We start from the raw sequence: 18,268 nt of genomic DNA on the forward strand, positions 1-18,268 counted from the left end.
TTGAGTCGCTTCCTACAAATCATCTCAAAGTTAGGAGTTATGTCAAAGCTAGAAAGAAGCGCTCAGGAATCCTCAGAGATGACTGCTTCCCTTGTGTATTTTCAGCGTGGAAAACGATCCACGGGAGCAACCGAGTGAAAACGAGAGAATAGGGTCGCTATATTCAGATCGAGTGATTTCCCGGAAAATCACAGGCCTCTGAACCGAAGTAATCCGAATCGAAGCGGGAATCTCTTGCGGGTTTTCCTGCATCTTTGCTTTCAAGTATTGTCTCTGTAAATGGCGTGTAACAGGTCACCCCACGCGAGAGAGCAAGGGCCTCTGCACAGCGTCGCAGGTAGGCCATTAGAATGCATATATTCCTACTCACAGACTCAGAGGCTCTCACGGCAACAGCACGGACAAATAAATCCTGAGCGCTCTCAACGGGAGCTTGACTCTGCTCGAACTAAAGAATGCCTCTAATCAGACTGCTAAGAGACGGGCGATATGATGCTGAGCAAAACATTAATATCGATTTGAATTCGACTCCAACGAGGGTTCGGAAACCGCGGAGGCGTCCTTAGTCTTCGGAGATATCGTGGCAATTTATCGATCTCTCGTGAAGTCATCTTGGAAGACCGTCCTGCCTCAACGTCCGACGCCGTTCCGGTACTTGCTGAATAACAAATGGAGCTTGCTGCTATAGGATAAAACCACCTCGACGACGGGTTCTTGATCATTCATACCATGTTTCCCACACAACCGTACCCAATTTCTTCGCTCGACGTCTCCGTAGAGAAGTTGTGCTTTGAGCCTCCGTGCCATCGGGAGGTGAGGATCTTCGCAGCCGTCGTTGCTCTCATGTTCTGGAAATATCGGGACCCGAGCCACCCGAGATTCACTTTGGAGCCCGACAATCAGTCTCTGTCCCCCGCACTTGTCGGTTAAGAATCCGCGAGCAGTTCAATCAGACTTCGACAAAAAGCTAGGTGGAATGCACCCGGGCCATCGATCGGACGAAGCGATCAGAATTATTCAAGGCTTTTGGAATTCGAGCTTGCGATAAGTCATAAATGTGTGCATTTAGACAGTGAGCGTTCAGAATGGTAATCTGGCTACTCGATTCTCCGGCAATCGAATCCTCGACTCAGCTCCGGCTTGTGAGAAACATGTGAGAACGCCGCTGCCGGGAGCTTCCTGAGCGGAGACGTGTGTGCAATGCATTTTCAGGGAGCACTTGGCTGAGGAAGGCGCTGAAGACGAAACATAAAAACTTCTACAAAGCAGCCAGTCTCAACCACCAGAGTCGGGATGAGATCTTGAGCCACCGTTATGCTAGCTCAAATTTCTCTCGGGCAGTCCTCATTAACGAGGAAGATAATTGCGGCGCTAAGAGTTCACTGAGCCTGACTGACAATGTAAAGAGCGCATTTCGCTTTCCGGAGACTGTCTATTTCGGAGACGTGATCGACCTCTTTGTCGGAAAAGTTATCGAGATCCGCAGCGGAGCTCAGAAATCGTGGGGGAAATATTCGCCCCCGTATTCATGCCTCATTTCGGACAATTGTCCGTGTGATTCACCATCAAAACGGGAGTTTCTAGGATGGGGCGAATCTTCGAACTTCCTGCAATCCTCAATGTGTGAATTGTTTCGTCGCTTCCCGTCTCGCCGATGTTTCCCTCGGTTCCATTGCCGGAAACAAAATTTGTAGGGATCGTCTTGTTTCAGAAATTCTCCACAGTAGCGGTTTCAATCGTTGGGAAAGATAACGGTGCGAAGAAAATTGCGCGGAACGGTCGTTATTCATTTCCATTCCTTTCCTGGCTAGCGCAATAGTTGAACACGGGCTGAGCAGCATGAGGAAAAAGGAACTTCTACAAGCATAAAATAACTCCAAGAGCCGTTTTTTCGACTTGAGCCGCCCCGGACTTGGAGAACGATCAGAAAGAGTCAAACTGCAGGTGAGTGTCTGAAGTCATTTCTCGATGTTCCCAGGAACCTAAAACACGAAAGCTGTCTGGCTCAGAGAGAGAAGTCGGCTTGAGGTCGTTGGAGTTTTCGCGAAACGCTCGCTCAACCCAAAAGGGTTAGAACGGGGAGCATCCGTGGGCGGAGGCCGTACGTCTGCGACCTATGCCGACCGAGACTTCAAGTGGACGACGATAGAGTTCTTCTGAGAAGGCCGCGGGTTGGCTGCCGCTGGCGAGACTAGTCGCTCCCTTAGCACAGAAGAACTCGAGGTCTTCGGGTCGATCGATCGGAGCTTGGTTGGAAAGATGGATAGACGGTCCGACGCTTCTAAGGCGTTCTCTGAACTCTCTCAGCTTCTAATGACGGTGTGCTTTGAATAAGAGTTGAACCTCGAATAGATTACGTCTTGAACTCGGTGAGTCGAACTCCCCCGGTCCGCCTCTTGAGTGCGGAGCCAGTCTCTAGAAGGACGCTCATGGATTCAAGGCAAAAGCAATGCGATTGCTCGATACTCTCGCATATTCTCCCCTCGGGAAGAAACGCCACGAGCTCCCGGGGTTCATTTCGAGCAGCGACTTATTCGCGTATTCTGATTATTGAATAATCGGATGAGAGCCCTGCGGCTCAGAGTTCGCGACAGCGGGCTCAAACCGATGTTCACCACACTATCATCTGTTATCGATATGGAAGCCGAGCCCGGTTTCGAACGCCGAATTTCCATAGAGGCGCCAGCGGAGCGTTCACCGAGCAGTCCGAACAAGAGAACGAAATCTAACGAACGTATTCGGTTCCCACAGCAGAGCGTCATCGCACTCCGTACAGCGTGAGACTCGCAGGACCAAGTAAGCGATACCCACCGGCTAGGCCTCCTCTGATAGAGGGATGAGTGGCGGTGGCCACGACGTCAGGTGGGTAGGACTGCAGTCATCGAAAGGACCGAAGATCAAGTATCGAAACTCTACGAAGAAATGAAGGTACAGCTGGCGTTTCCGCAACTCGGCACCTCAGACGCCGCCGCTCGTGATGATCCACTTCGCTCGCCCGATAACAGGCTTGGGAGCCGTTCGGTTGTCGTTCGTGCTCTAATTTAGATATTTAGCAGCCGAAGGGCAGCTCCACATGCAGACAGGACGCCGATAGATGTATCGAGTTCCTAAGAGGCGAGAATCACGAGCTAACGAGTCCATCAACAACGTCTCAATGTACGATCAACCGAAATCCCGGCAGTGGAGGGAGCTGGTCATGATGCCTGTGAGTGTGAGAAAAAATCTTCTTTTCCCATTCTAGCTTCTGTTGTGAGTGAGTCCGCCTCGGAGGAATCAGCATTCATCAGACGGAACGTGCTATTTTTCTGCCTCCAGAAGTGTAAAGCAAGAGAAGCAACTCTTCTGTGGCGATGACCCGCTTCGAAGAAACTCCTGCAGAGTTATGCCGCAGCGGCTACTGCCATCTCCATCGCTGCGGCGAGCATCGCTACGTCCGTCGTCGGGATAATTTCGAATTCTTCTCCATGTAGTGTCGCACTCCGCCGATGTCCCCACTGAGCCGACAGAGGTCCCGGAAGAGCCTGCATGCACAGAGACCGTCACGTCGACTGCATTGACTCAGCCTGGGTGATTTGGCAACCAGTCGTTAGACAAAGGAGCTTAACATAATCCGGCTGTCCTCCCGCTTGACCCTACGGCCGTTCGATGACAATCGCTCTGAACCGAGGAATCACACGTTACAAGTGTTTCGGTTCGATCACAGCCGAGCTGGCGGATTCGTTCAATAAATCCAGTCCATCTTCAAGTCTCTCATTGAGACCTCCGAGATGGTTGAGAAGCACGGGAAATCTCTTCGGGCACTAGGCACTTCGACGCGAGAGTATTTCACCATCATTAATTGGATGGTGCACGCATTTCTCGCTTCTTTTGCGCTGCACGGATGGGACCCTCCCTAGAGTACGAGATGGGTCGCCTCAGCATGGCTAAGTAAATTTGTTCCCAGCCTGTCCCAGGGAATATCTGACATCTTCGATGGAGCGAAACCGAGCGGTGTGTTGGTAGACGGCCAGGCCAGGCTAAGCTAGAAAAGTGTGGCATGGATGTTTGTCGCCAGTCGCCCGCTCGCACAACTCGAACGAGACCGCGTCCCCCGTCGCGTTAAATAATTGCAGTCAAAAACCTGGGCCAAACGACACGCAGTGAGAGTCTGCCGCCTATCTCTCCTCATTCTCCTGCTAGTGCTTCCAATGAACTCGTTTGATACTGATTCGAGTGCGCAAGCAGGCTTCTTGTCTCATGAAATCCCTCACGAGAGACATCCGGTGTCTTCTTTTCTGAATGAATTCATCTGGAGACGGAGTCAGTACTCCAGATTCTATTTGTCGGAGCCGATCGGGAGACATCTCCACCCCGGCTTGCCAACCGCGATCCGGCGATCGGCCTTTTCTCTGCGCAGGTAATCTAGAACGGTGGAAATCGTGCGAGGACTGGCGCCGGGGGTCCGCATCGCGATGGGGCGTGAGCTCTCCCGAGATTCCCTGCTCTGTACTCTGACGGTAATGAGCTCCGGGAGAGCATTCTATCACGCTTTACAAAAGCCCGAAGCTGGAAAGATGCGCGCAGAGCGGATGAGGAGTTCCGAGATTGAGCTCTTCTCACCGGAAGCTCCTGTTCACTGATGGGAGGTGAGTTTCAACGAACGATTCAAGTGTTTGATCTTGCCTCCTTGGTTTGCTCACTGGTACCGTTGACGACCCTGTGAGGAGATAAGTGCTCTTCCATAATGAATGGTTTGGATTCCATGCGATAATTCGGGAGGATTCAGCGGTCCGTCGGTAAGAAGTTATTCCGCTTTTTCGCTCGTCCGACTACGGTCCGTCGGAACTCCCATCTCGGGATATCCTAGTGAGTGGATTAACGGAGGGGAAGTGACCACCGTAATAGCAACTCTTCCGCGAAAAGATCTTCCGAGCATGAATTCTCTATTTTCCGTCAACTCCCCCGAGTGTTGAATGCATTCACGGTGAATTCCCTCGGTAGGAACGGTTGCAAACAATCGAGCAGTCAGCTATTCGATTCCGCTCGATATTGAGCAACTCACTCGAGCTCTCTCATCCTAGCTCCCGATGTCGGAGCCGGGCTTCCTGTCGTTTAGGGTCTAGTTTCAAGGAGTTTGCTATCGAATTCTCATTCGTTAACCAGGTTCCGTCACATCGAAGAAAGAAACGGGAAGATGTATAGAGATCCGCAGGCACTCGGATAAATCAGGAGATAAGGCTAGCCTGGTCTTGTCTCATCACTGGTAGCGGCGCGTCTCCGGCTTCATTGAATTATCGGCAAGGTGAAGTCGGCATAGGAGAGCAGGAAATAGCGAACTCACTTGAAGCCTCTCTGAGGACTTCTCGCCGTTATCGTACGTAGTCTTGGGGAGACCTCAAGCCAGGGAGCACTTTCCTCCCCTCCTTCGAATGCCGCGGAGATGCTTCGTACCCTGGCACATACGAAAATTCCCATATGTGTAGACTTCGCCGACTCTGATAGGAACAAGCGAATCGTCGAAGCATCTTCTGGGATCTAGGAAATTCCAAAACTATCGACACCGGGACACCAGGTTATTGTCACCCGAATAAGGGGGAAGAGGCTTGGGACCGCTTGTCACGTCCAGCCTCCAGACGGAACCCTTCCACCCGCATAGCGTTTTCGCTAACCGGTCGATTCAAGCGGGATCCCCGCTCTAACATGCGGTGAGCTCTCTTTCGCGCAGTTCACTGATTCCACTGATTTACCGATGTACCGACGAATCAAAGGATTCTACAGTGCATATTTCTCTCGGAGCTTGTCACATACGTGTGTCGTGTTGTCTTTTTCACCAACCGGAATCGCCTGAATTCTTATAGAAGCTCACGGTCGGCATTGCGTAGGTCATACGTCACCCTTGAAAACCGAGACCTAGAGGCCGATCGCAACTCTACGACCAGAATTCATGTTCTCTGTTCGAGCCGTTTAGCGTGGATTGCGGCGTCCTCAACGGTGCAGTAGTGGCGCTTCGAAACGGCTTGAAACACACCCGGAGCCTCATGAGTCATGTCAAGACCTCATCGGTAAGTCAGCTATACGGCGACACGAGTGGGTAATTTCGGAGGATTTCGACTTCCATCTCTACGAGAGAATGATAGATGCCGTCTATATCTTCAGAGACGGGCAGTCTGAACTGTACCTACGGGCACGCTTCAATCAACGGGCGGCCTTAGGGTCGGAATTCAGCTCACCGAGTCGCGAAGGGTGCAAGCGTCTCCCGCGGATTGTTTGCGAGAGTAGGTGGTATTCTCGAGGTAGTCAATCAAGCAATTCAATACAGTGGGCCAGAATCGGTGACTCGACTCCCTCGGAGGTGGGCGGGCAGTTTCAGATCACGAATGGGCAGGTTTTGAGTGGTCGCAAAGAGGACGGGCATGGCTTTCATATATTAGATTATTCGCGGTACTTGGAAAAAATTATGTCGCGAGATGTTACTCCAGATAATCTTCGCAAGGTTGCTTTATAAAGTCACAATTGTCTCGAGTATGTCGCTAGCTATCGTGGACGTAGTGGATCCTAGAGTAATAGCCCGGTAGGGATTTTGTAAGATATCGCTCCGGGCGCGCAATACATGCCATCATCGTCCCGGGATCGTCAACGAACTCGCAGCCTCTTGGGCTGTACTACGGCAAGTCCACCAAGGGACGGCTCCTCAACCGTATCTTATTCGACGGAGTCTAAGGACGAAGCTAGTGCTACAGATGTACGGTTTCGGTTCAGAGGTGGCATAGCCGATTCAATGAGAAAGAGGTCGATCCACCTCGCACATCGCTTTTGAGTGGAGGCGCTCAGGGAAGTCGTAGAAGAGCTCAGTTGCGAGTACGCCAGTAGATACAGGAAGTTAAAACCGAGGCCAGCTGGATATCTCGTCCCACGAATGTCGATCTCTATGAGTGCCCTCCTCATGATCAGTGGGTGAATAGCGGGATCGTCAACTGATCCAGATTCGTCAGCCCTTCCTTCTATCCGCGCCTCCCATGGCTCAGCTCAACAGCTAGGCTCGAAAGAGCTCTGGCTCAGAAGATCTGCGACGGCATTACTAGAGGAGCATGTGATCCATGGGTTTTTCGAAGGATATACCCTCATCGCTTACGGCCGGGAGAAGCAGACCGCCGGATTCGAACCTCCCGCCGTAGACGAGCAAGTCATCAGCGCGAGCCTGGATTTTATCCACTTCCCGGTCTGACCGCCCAACCATGGTTTGGTACTCGTGCATTAGTGCTCTTACTATCCGCCACGGGTAGTAAGAGAAGATTTTCTTGACTCTCTTGTAATTGAGTCAAGGAGACGAAGCTCATGGTAGTTCTGGCATGGATAGCGTCTCTTTAAGATGGGACGGGCGGCAGAACCTGTGAAGCTCCTCGGATCACCCTAATCAAGTATTTGTGGTCAATTGCGAGCTCGTACGTGGGTTTCTCGTGGCCTCGCAGAGCCTCCCGGATATTTCCCTAGACCATTGAGGATGAACCCGCGCGGTGCTCGATGTATCGTGCTCAGCCCAGAGCAGCGTTGTGGCGTTGCACACGATTCCTCCTGCTGAAAGCTGGGCCCCTCCCCTTGTCGCAGACCTTCTCTCATCCTCGGTCTCGCCCCCAGGAGTCTGATCGCCTTGTGTAGGTGGTGCTCAGCGGGGTTCACCTCTGTAATTGCAAGAGCTCAGCTCGAGTCGCTTAAGTGGGGTTCTCTCGTGCCATGTGTGGACACGCTCGGGGGATGAATAGTCACAAGCGATTAGATCCGAAAATAATGGAACCCTGGAAGTCTCGGGAGATATGGATTACCATGAGACTTGGGGAGAGGCTGCAGGAGATCCTGCCGTGAAGGAGAATGTCGCCGGGAGCCTTCATGTTTTTTCCCATCTCGGTTCCTCTATCGTGAAGGGCGTGCGGCAGACGAGCCACCTCGGGACCATCATTTTTACTGGGACCGAAAAACTTGTATTCAAATTCGAAGCTGTTGCAAATCAAACATGACGTCATTGGATTTGCGGTGGAAGACGCTGCTGCCTCTGGGATGGGGTCAGGCGCCTGTTCAGGGGGGTGGGGGGGGGAGAATCGGGCGCCAGTGCCCCGATCGGCGTCTTGCATGTTCAGCACTCCACTTTAAGTGATCAAAGTCATTCTATTGACGTTAAAATTCGTCAATCTGAGTATGACCTCAAATCCCGCGAATGTCTTCGATACATGTACTTGGTGCTCAATTGAATTTATGTAGCCATGCTCGATCCTTTCGGTTGAGAGTCCTTCTGACCTTCGTGATCCAACAAGTGATCGCTGGAAGCATGCCTCATGTGTGATATATGTATTTCCTTCGTGGGATTCAGTATTTCCGCGAAGTGCTCCCGTCTCCTACCTTCATGCCGAAGGTCTCGACAGAACGCGGAGGATGATCGGAGTCTCACAGATTTCGGATAGAACAGCTTCAAGGGTGTGACGTGTGACCAGAGAGAGTAAATCCAAGCGGATTCTCGAGGAAACGAAATAGCGTGGAAAGAGGATGCCTCCAGAGGTCGGAGACGCCCATGATTCGCCCACTCTTATGCGGGGGCTGAGTTCATGTTGTCCGTACATTCAGAAGGGAGCGATTCTGGTTGTTTCTTGAGAGAGTTCCCTCCATTGTTGAGTCGTGCGACCCGGTAGGAATTCGAGATCGAAATAACCTCAAAGACCGTGCATCGCGACTTTGATCAAATCTCCATCAATTCCATCGTCAGGGAATTGTCCCCTTGATCGACTGGTCCAGCCCGATAAGTTGTGTTCCGCCGGTCGAGCCCATCTGAATCTTCGCTACTCTTCTCAAATATGTACATCGCACAAACTCAATATTTTCAGAGGAAATCCTGTATTTATACATTATCCGGAAGTATTCCGGGTGCATCCAGAATCACTCAGGGAGACCTTCAAAACCGCCAGGCATAACCACGTATATTGAATGGCAGATACCTCCGTAAATTCCCTTCCCATCGGTGCATTGAACAATTGGATCCGTTCTGAACAACACGAGTTATCGGGTCGCAAAGTGCCTCAAGTTTCGTTGCATGGAGGACGAAGTACATTGATTCTACCCCCTGAGTGAAATTAAAGACGTTTTCACGTCAAAATGTTTGCTTCATGCTACTTCTGTCGCCGTCTGGAACCGATTCCCGAGTTTTCGGGGCCGCAGTCATAGGGGTCCCCCAAAAAAATTCTGTATACGCGCCTGCAGGGGGTCATTCCGGGGGGTAGGGGGCATCCAACTTGACCCAGATCATCGTCCAACGAGAGCTCTCCGTTGTCGATCTCTGCGCGAGCAGGCATCCGAAGCCCGTTGTGTGGCCGAGAACTTGTTGAGATGATCTTGGTGCCCACGGTGCTCTTCGGGATCTGCGGCGTCATCTCCTCGATTTCAGTTGAGGAGAAACCAGGAATGACAGCGCTGCTAAGGGGTCTCCAGGCAGATTCGTTATTGAAGGAGACTAAGCTCGACACCCCGAAAATTTCTCGGTACCCAGGGGAGTTGGGAGTGGCGCGAGCAATCATCATTCTCTATACCATTTCGTTATCGATCAACCCGAACCAGCTGACTTAAGGGACCGTATCACCTTGCGGGGCTGATCTATATAAACGGAACCAATGCGGTTAATTCGGGGGATTCGAAGCGCAGCATCAGTCGTCACGCATGCGAGCTTCGCGAAGAATACCAGAAGCGCCGAATCGGCTGCAATGAAGTATTCCTATCTCGACAGGCGGAACAGTCTGCGGCCAGCATTTTTGCATCAAGCGTCAAGTGGGATAAGAATGGAGCGATCCCAGCCCATCCCTATCCGGGAGGAGAACAGAATGATTCCGCGGAATCCAGTCCGAAACTGGAGACATGAGCCCCTCTCGGCTAGTTTTTGCTTGCCAGCTTTCCTTACACGCTCCTGACTTGCAGCTCTGATTGAAACAACGGGAGCTTTCGCTGCACGATCGGCGTCTGGCGCATCCAGTAGCTCGAGTGCAGCTGGCTCGAGTCCATAAAGAGAGTTTCTGACGCTTCTGCTTGTGGGGGATCTTCGGGAGATTCTTTCGACAGCCAAATCGATCGCTTGACTATGGATCGCCACACCCCTCACTATCAGATTCTAGAAATCGGGGCCACCTTGAGCCCGAATCCTATCAATGGGTTAATGAGCGACATTTTAGAGAGACATTTCCGCCTCGAGTCGCCGCTTCGCTCGTTCCGCGACGCAGAGCGATCGGGATGATTGACCTTGGGGAGTACCGAACATTTCCTCGATAACCGCCTGCTGCCTGATTGTGATCCTGTCCTTCAACATCGCGAACTGCATCTGAACGGCCTCCTCGGGAAGGACGGGAGCTCTTCGCTTGAAAGTTCCATCCATCGAACGTATACAAAAAGCCCGTTCATGACTCCGGAAGTTCTCGTTCTTGGAAGGAGTCGCATCGGAGCCACCTTCAATTCGATGCCTCGGTATTCGGCATGAGTCCATTTCCGTCATCAACAGTGGACGTGTCATATGGTGAGATGAAAAGGCCAATATTACTTCCCATCGTGAACCCCTGCAAGTCGTGCGTCGAGAACCAAATCGGGGAGTGAGCCGTCGTCCCTATGAGGTCGGCGGCTCTCTTCCAAAATTTGCTCTCTCTCGATCAGCTCAGGGCTCTGGGGACAAGCCCAGGTTTGACTCCTACGAGTTCTCGAGCTCAAGACCGGGTAAACCGCACCGTTCGGAAATCAATGCTCTCCCTGGCTGAATGGTGAGAAACGAGCGAGAGAGAATGCGTCTGAAAATTATCTTTGAGGAGTTTATTGTTTTGTATTCAGATAATTCGCAGCCTCTTGAGCTTCACTGCCGAGTTCGGGGGCGGACGGGTCTGGAGATGGTCGAAGGAGTGGGCTTTGGTTTTGAAACGTCTTCGTTCGCGTCTTCATATTCGTAATCTTCTTTTGGTTGCTCTTTGGGGGGCGCTTTTTTCCGGTGGAGAGTCGCACTGAAAGATAAGGTCGAGTTCGATAATTTTGATTCACTGCGGCTCGGGGAGGCGTTGGAAGCTTCCCTAGGACATCACCGACCTGAATCTGTGGGGCTTCGGAGAGGTGGCTTTCGGCCGCGGTAATGGTGGCTCCGTGGCCTTTATCTCGGGTGGATGTTCATGGCCGAGGTCCGCGATATCTGAGATGGGAAGTGTTCAGAACATTTCGAGACATCACCTTCTTAGTTAGGGGAGAATCGAAGAATCACATTCGATTGCATAAATCCCAGCCCTCAAAAGCTCAGTCGGACTCACTTGCGGGATGTTTGATGAAGCTCGGTAGTGTGGGTTTCGTTTTCACAGCAGGATGGGGGGACGGACGACTTCGAACCTTAAAATGATTTTTGGAGAACAGACCCTTAGCGGGAGCCTCTTCTCCTACTGGGCCGGGCGTGGTCGACGGACCCTCGACAGACGCGTTTTTCGTAGATGGATCCTCCTCAGTGGCGGCGTCGTAGTCGTCGTAGTCGTCATACGCCGGGGCGACCGTCGTTTTCTTGCTCGACTTCCGCTGAGCGTTGACCGTACCCAAACAGATTGCCAGGCTCACGACGATGATGATGTGAAAGACGCGCTGAAAGACAGTCCTTGCTCAACCTGACGCACTTATAGCAATGTTTCTACAAACTCGGAATTGGATCCCAAGTTCCTCCGTCCATACGTGGGTGCAACGCTCTGGGGGATATATTCAATCAAGATCTAATGATTCAACACTCGGGAAACTATATCACGCGTCCGACAGAAGAGGAGTTCCCTCCTCACATCAGAATGGAAACTTCAGCGCTCGTTCTCTGTGCTGAGGCGTATGAAGCCGTATTGACGCACGTCGCGAATCGTCGATACGTCCAGCAATAGCCGCAATCCGACGTTCTGTTTAGCCTGCAGCTCCTCATGGGCGGCAATATCTGCGGCGATAGACACCGTAAAACTGTCATTAAATCTTAATGACATTCACACCAATGGGATCGATGGTTAGCGTGCCGAAAACGCTGATGTATATCAAACCACGAGCTACAAAACTGGTGAAATGAAACGATTGAGAAATACTAACGGCGAGCAGATCCATATGTAGGTCTCAGAAAAAGAGTCGATCGAAAGTAATTCGAAGGCCTTCCACCAATTTTGGATGGCGCTTACTAGGTGTCGAAGTCAGTCGGTTAGGCGGCGCTGGTGGCTCTAGTGTTAGCCAGAATAGTAGGGGAAATAGGAACAGGAATCGTCTTGAATCGATTCTCGATCTACCATCGGACGACTTCATAGCGAGACCAGGCGCATGAAGAGGGATGTAAAGAGTTCCATCGGTAGCTCATGGTTGTCGCAGCGGGACCGAAGTCTCCCTCGATGACGCGAACTCATTGCACGGGGGTCTCCCACATACTAGGAGTCTCCTCTAAGACGGAGCACGGAGAGCACAGCTCTGATTCGTCAACACGGACTTCCGCCGTCCACTTATTTACCTCGTGCGGTAGCGGCTTGAGAAGGGTTCCACGAGAGCTCCGGAGCCTACCCTCACATCTATCAATATTTAGGCGGATCCAGATCTTACCATGGCAGCCTCCCTTGTCCACCGTGTGGACGTCTGACACAAGCGCGCTAAACTTTCTGCGCCGAGCACTGCACCAAGCGATCAGCTCTAGCCCCAAGCTTCGGGAAAGGAGCATTGCGCGTCGAGAATGAAAGAGCTACACCTTCCCGAGCTATCCGTATCTTTCTGCTCCTCCTCCAGGGCTACAATGTCGCCCCGATGGTAACGTCGACGCATTCCTGGCGTTCACCACGTCGGTTCCTCAAGTTCGCATCTCATGACGCGCAATGACGTATCTTTAGTCTTGAGCCTCTTGGCGGTCCGCCGCTCGTGGTGGAAAAATCGCCATTTCAGGTGTCTGGATGGGATATACGAACACACTCTCGACATCAGAAAAGGATCTTATTCGATTCAAGGTCGATCATTCGTTACGCATGAGATGCTCCTCGAGAGAACACTTCCAGTCAGCGATTGAGGGGATTTTCGTACTGGATAGGCCTTCACCGGATAACTTCGCTCCCGGACTGGAAGGGATATACGAACACACTCTCGACATCAGAAAAGGATCTTATTCGATTCAAGGTCGATCATTCGTTGTGCATGAGATGCTACTCGAGAGAACACTTCCAGTCAGCGATTGAGGGGATTTTCGTACTGGATAGGCCTTCACCGGATAACTTCGCTCCCGGACTGGGAGGGAGTTGTGGGGGGAAGCAGCGGACCGCCAGCCGGGCGTGTTTCTGCGCGGCTGAGTTCTGGACTTAAAATGTACCGACGACAGCTCGGTGCATTTCCCCATGTTGGGATTTGAGCGGCAAAACTGTCCGCGGGGACGTTCTCTTCGCCGAAGAATCGTTTGATAGAGTTTACTCACTCTTCGTGTAGAGAAAGGGGCTGACAAGCCGGAACATCACTTTCCTACATCAGGCGTTCCTGGCTCCCAGTATCTTGTGCGGTAGCGAGATCGCCGGCCTCAACTCGCCCATTCTGTACGGACGCGCTCTCCGGAGTCACCCTTCTATTTACCCCTTCTATGCCGAACGACTCGAGCTTCTCTACCCTCAGGACTGGGAGTTCATGTGTCTCTCTATACCAGAATACCAAATGTCGACTCCTCTTGCCACCTGGTCTCCCACCGGATGGCTCGCTTACGGCCCCACCCCCGTTTCCTGATACAACTCTAGTATTCAGTCGAGTTCAATTCCGCATTCTTCTCGGAGAATTAAGCTCTGTGAAATATGTCTTCAGCCTGAATACCGAGTGTTGACGCAGTCAGCCTACCGATCGCTTCCCGAAGAGCCAACAGTGCTGTCTGAGCAAAGATCATCACCAAGCATCTGAGCAATCCTTCGGGGAATCGTCTGCTACAATGCACCGGAGAGCGACGTTGCACTCCGTTGCCGTATCATGAGTTATTCGTCCCCCCAAAATCCTCCGTGCGGATGGACTGATCGGGAAATCTTCCTCCTATACCATTCATCTCCCAATAAGCGCCTGCGAAGCTGAGTGCGAGTGATCGGCGCGGTCACCCGCCGCTCTTCCCGCTGGCTTCTGCAAAACAATAACAGACACAACCATCTTTGTGTTCGTCGTCGCCTGTCGGAGGTGCGGAACTCAACACGGCCGCGAATCGTCGGGACAATCTGCAAGCTCGGAGTCGAATCACCGACGTGCGTTGGCTAAGCTCATTCGGTTGAATCGAAGATGCCGGAGGTGAGTCTTGAAAATCGCTCGGTATACTTTATCGTAATCGTAATATCGAATGCCCACAGCGGCTCAATGACGATGTCATTCGATGTCTCTCCGGTTCCGCCGGATGCTCGTCCTCGTCTCCGAGCACAATCTTCGCACGAGGACACTATAACGGGGCCAAGCTAGCTTCCGAGGAATTCAGTGATCTTCTGCTTCCGCGGAGCGAGTTGAAAGAAATACGCTCCTCGAGTATTGAGGATTTCCGAAACGCTCCTCAGTGTGAGTGGAACGTATTCCTGCGCCCCAACTTCGACGATGGACGATATTTGATCATCTGTTTGGATTTTCAGAGAGATCCGGATGGTGGACGTCTCGCGAGACGGGCCATGAGAAAAGTTGCAGAAGTGAAATTGAAAGCTCGACCGGAATTGGCGGCAAAGACCGAAGACTCCGAGGACTATTGGGAGAAACTAGGCTACGCCCATAGAACCGATCTTGTGGATCCTCGATTAGTCGTCGACAACTGTCCCAGGATCCATGTGAACGACTATTCCACGCAAAGATTCATCGAAGACTTCGAGAAACCCTACAGGCCGGTAGTTGTTCGGGGCTGCACTGACAATTGGAGGGCCCAGTACAAATGGACCGAGAAACGGTTGGATCGGAAATACCGAAACCAGAAATTCAAGTGCGGAGTTGACGACGACGGATACAGCGTCAAATTGAAGATGAAGTACTTCGTGCACTACATGAACAAAAATCTAGACGATAGTCCCCTATATATATTCGATGGACATTTCGGAGAACATCGGCGCAAGAGAAAGCTCCTGGACGATTACGAGGTTCCGATCTACTTCCGTGACGATCTGTTCCAGTTCGCGGGGAAAAGTCGTCCCCCCTATCGATGGTTCATCATGGGGACCGCCAGATCCGGAACTGGCATTCACATCGATCCGCTCGGAACTTCTGCTTGGAATGCGCTGATAATGGGTCATAAACGATGGTGTCTCTTCCCGACGAATACACCGAGAGAGCTCATAAAATTGAGGCCCGAAGAAGGTGGGAGACAGAACGACGAGGCCGTTGCTTGGTTCGATATAATTTATCCGAAAACCAAGAGACCCGAGTGGCCGGAAGAGTTCAAACCCCTGGAGATAATCCAAGGGCCCGGTGAAACGGTTTTCGTTCCCGGTGGCTGGTGGCACGTTGTGTTGAACCTGGATACTACGATCGCCGTCACGCAGAACTTCTGCTCTGTGACCAACTTCCCGATAGTTTGGCACAAAACCGTGAGGGGTCGGCCAAAACTGAGCCAAAAATGGCTCGCTCAATTGCGCATGCTCAAACCAGAGTTGGCGGATCTCGCCGAAGGCATCAATGTCAACGAGGATTGTGGGGTTGCCTCGGATTCCTCTGGAGGAGACACTTCGTCGAGCAGTAGCGAGGACGAAGACGAAAGCTGTTGCTCGAGTTGCTCATCCGATTCTGGCAAAGAATCTCTACTCGAAGTTAGGAGGTCCCTGAAGAAACGGAAGCGGAGCACTGACGAAGCCGAGTGTGTGATAAATAAGCGGACTGAGATTCAGACGTGACGGTGGCAATCGCTATCAGGCCTGGGGCCACGGGCTGTCAGGGCTGCCTACAATAATAATTCAGTTTCACTGAGCACGTAAGACGCGTATGATTTGTGGAGTGTGTCTGTTTCATGACAGAGAGCCAGTGCGGATTCTTCTTTCCGACCGGTCGCGCTAATGCCGCCTAAATGTAAATGTTAAGTTGTGTATATTATATCAAAGTGCAAGAAGGATGCAAGGAGAGAACGAGCGCCCGTACGTGATTGCTGTTCGGATGCATGTTTCGAAGACTATTGCGTGAAACCAAATCATACCAAGTGTGTGCGCGTTCCCCCGCAGTCGGGAGCGGTTTGCAGAGATGTATTTTTAAGCGAGGAATAAAGTTATTCCACGAGATCCATCGAGTCTGCTTATTCCCGTAGTCTGATCCGAACATTCCGTGAGCAATGTTCGGAATGCAGGGAACCCCTCTCCAGGAGGGCAAAAGGTAACATGTCTCCAGGGGAAAAACAGCAATTCCCAGGGAGAAATCAGAGTTTTATTCAATCACCTCGTCATCGTCAGCGACTTCGTTCAGACTTACAACTTCCAGGGAACCTTTGCCCTTGGTCTCTTTATTGATGAGGTCATCAAGTGCACGGAAATTTCCCGGGTCTGTGAGGAACGTCATTTCTAGGTCTCCTCGCTCGGAGATCTTTTCTTCCACAACCTCGGTTACGAGGTCCCTCAGACGGTCTTTGTGTGCTTTTCCATTGGCGACTACGATGTGAAGGGTCATCTGGGTTCGTTGTAGGTCGATCGTATCTTCCAGAGCGCGGATGACTTCGAGGGCTTGCTGTTTAGCCGTTCTGTTCGGCTTGACGGAAAAATGTATGTCTTTCATGGATTTCTCAATGATCGAAACAGGATACGGCCGTTTGGTCTCGGGATTAACGGTCTTGTCGGCCACTATGTTCGCGATGTCTTTGAATGTTGATTCCAGCTGTGTGTGACGTTCCTTCTCAGAAATCTGAAGCTCGCCCTTGCTTAGAATTTCCTCGCAGATCTTTGTCTGATCGTCGGTGCCGAAACATTTGACAAGATCCTCCTTCTTCGCGACCTTAGTGAATAAAACAGATCGTATTCGTCAAATCCTCGGAATTTTCCTTAGCTCAGGTCTCCAAGCCTCCAATCGCGAGGTTTCATGTCGAATCAGCTGATCGTCTCACCTGACCCTTCGATACGTTCGTGTAGACAACTTGCATCTGCAGGACTTCGTCCAGATTCCGCTCGACCTTGTTCCTCCACGACACAACCTTGTTCTTGTAACAGGCAATCTCGAATCGAGTACCGCATTTCTTCATTCGCACGATGGCGACATTCGTGAGTCGAATTTGATTCGTGGGAGTGAAGATCTTGGATTTTGACATCCTCGCTACTCTGGAGTATTAAGGAGAATAGGGAACGCCAAACATTCAATCACCAGAGTCAGGACTCGGCAGAAACTTCAGTGTCTCCTTCAGGCCGTTTCGATCCGAGATAGTAGAATTCCTGATCGCAAGTGTGGACTCCCTCGCGAGCGAGCTGGTTGCAGACGAGTGATCATATTCAGCTCTGACGATGATCTCTGCCTGGAGTAGGCGGGACGAGCGACATTCCCATTTCTTCGCCAACACCTCGCGGGGAAGGGGTGAAATTAACCCAGAAGCTCCCTGGAGCCAGATTTGCCAGTACCCATCGGTCTGAGAAGGATATTCGTATCCCTGAGCTCAGCCGCGGAAATCGAAAGAAAAAAAAAGCAGATGGTGTCAGAGACATGACTGGTCATTTGGACGTGATACGTCATCTGTGCCTGGCGGGTCCAGTGAACTTTCGCGAAAGTTCTCGCGGCATCCAGAGGAGGCAACCCCGGAGGTCGTAGGAGGTGCCGGATAAGATTCCGGATGAGTTGCCCTAGTTCCGGAATTTCAGTGCTAGATATCCTGGGGCCGCTTTGTCAGCCTCGGGTCCTGACTCCTGACGCGATCCCCCAGTCCGATTCTTTACCAGTCACAGGCGAGACGCAACAAGGAATCGTATTCACCTTGCCCGTGGAGTGCCTGTGGAATTTCGTCATCCTGATGCCAACCTTGATCGATCCAGCTGCCGAGCGGTCTGCTTCGATGGATGCGTCACCGTCAACGCTAGAGGCTCATCTATCGTACCTGCTTGGGATCGATGGAGCATACCTAACGCTGATTTCCGAGTCCGAGGGAAGATGTCATCGGAGGCTCATTGTCAGATCAGTGAAGCGGAAAGTCTTCACGACGTGGCAGCAAACAGCCACTCCGAAGGGCGAGGTCGGATCTCTCGGAGGCAGGGAGAGGCGCGAAATCGGCAAACGTGGAACGAGAAGAGGAGGTTCCTATTCGGAGCGCTCTTCAAGAAATGAATTCATAGTCGGAGGTTCTGACCATTGCGATTCT

At 51.7% G+C, this 18,268-nt stretch overlaps 3 protein-coding genes across 3 annotated transcripts; 1 reads left to right on the plus strand and 2 right to left on the minus strand.

The window, feature by feature from the left end:
• Window positions 1–10,796: 10,796 nt before the first annotated feature.
• On the minus strand, window positions 10,797–12,636 carry LOC100897460 (uncharacterized). Its single transcript, XM_003747313.3, has 4 exons — window positions 12,580–12,636; window positions 11,289–11,607; window positions 11,074–11,173; window positions 10,797–10,991 (listed from the first exon to the last, which is right to left on the minus strand). Exons 1-4 carry the CDS (start codon window positions 12,580–12,582, stop codon window positions 10,847–10,849), a joined length of 567 nt encoding a protein of 188 aa, XP_003747361.1. The 5' UTR covers window positions 12,583–12,636; the 3' UTR covers window positions 10,797–10,846.
• A 1,492-nt stretch (window positions 12,637–14,128) lies between these two features.
• On the plus strand, window positions 14,129–16,214 carry JMJD6 (Bifunctional arginine demethylase and lysyl-hydroxylase PSR). Its single transcript, XM_003747268.2, has 2 exons — window positions 14,129–14,271; window positions 14,601–16,214. Exons 1-2 carry the CDS (start codon window positions 14,263–14,265, stop codon window positions 15,840–15,842), a joined length of 1,251 nt encoding a protein of 416 aa, XP_003747316.1. The 5' UTR covers window positions 14,129–14,262; the 3' UTR covers window positions 15,843–16,214.
• Window positions 16,215–16,345: 131 nt separating this feature from the next.
• Window positions 16,346–17,399, minus strand: Sbds (SBDS ribosome maturation factor). Its single transcript, XM_003747270.2, has 2 exons — window positions 17,033–17,399; window positions 16,346–16,923 (listed from the first exon to the last, which is right to left on the minus strand). Exons 1-2 carry the CDS (start codon window positions 17,231–17,233, stop codon window positions 16,363–16,365), a joined length of 762 nt encoding a protein of 253 aa, XP_003747318.1. The 5' UTR covers window positions 17,234–17,399; the 3' UTR covers window positions 16,346–16,362.
• Between the last annotated feature and the right edge of the window lie 869 nt (window positions 17,400–18,268).

The sequence above is a fragment of the Galendromus occidentalis genome, unplaced genomic scaffold (genome assembly GCF_000255335.2).
Source record: "Galendromus occidentalis unplaced genomic scaffold, Mocc_1.1 scf7180000077515, whole genome shotgun sequence".
Lineage (NCBI taxonomy): Eukaryota > Metazoa > Arthropoda > Arachnida > Mesostigmata > Phytoseiidae > Galendromus > Galendromus occidentalis.

Bases quoted from the DNA above. Each gene is read 5' to 3' on its own strand.
- Sbds (XM_003747270.2), bottom strand. From the start codon at position 17,233: ATGTCAAAATCCAAGATCTTCACTCCCACGAATCAAATTCGACTCACG. The intron at 16,924-17,032 runs GTGAGACGATCA...TTATTCACTAAG, and splicing joins CGAACGTATCGAAGGGTCAG to GTCGCGAAGAAGGAGGATCT.
- LOC100897460 (XM_003747313.3), bottom strand. The intron at 11,174-11,288 runs GTGAGTCCGACT...TTCCCATCTCAG, and splicing joins CTTCATCAAACATCCCGCAA to ATATCGCGGACCTCGGCCAT. The intron at 10,992-11,073 runs GTCGGTGATGTC...CTTATCTTTCAG, and splicing joins CCGAAGCCCCACAGATTCAG to TGCGACTCTCCACCGGAAAA.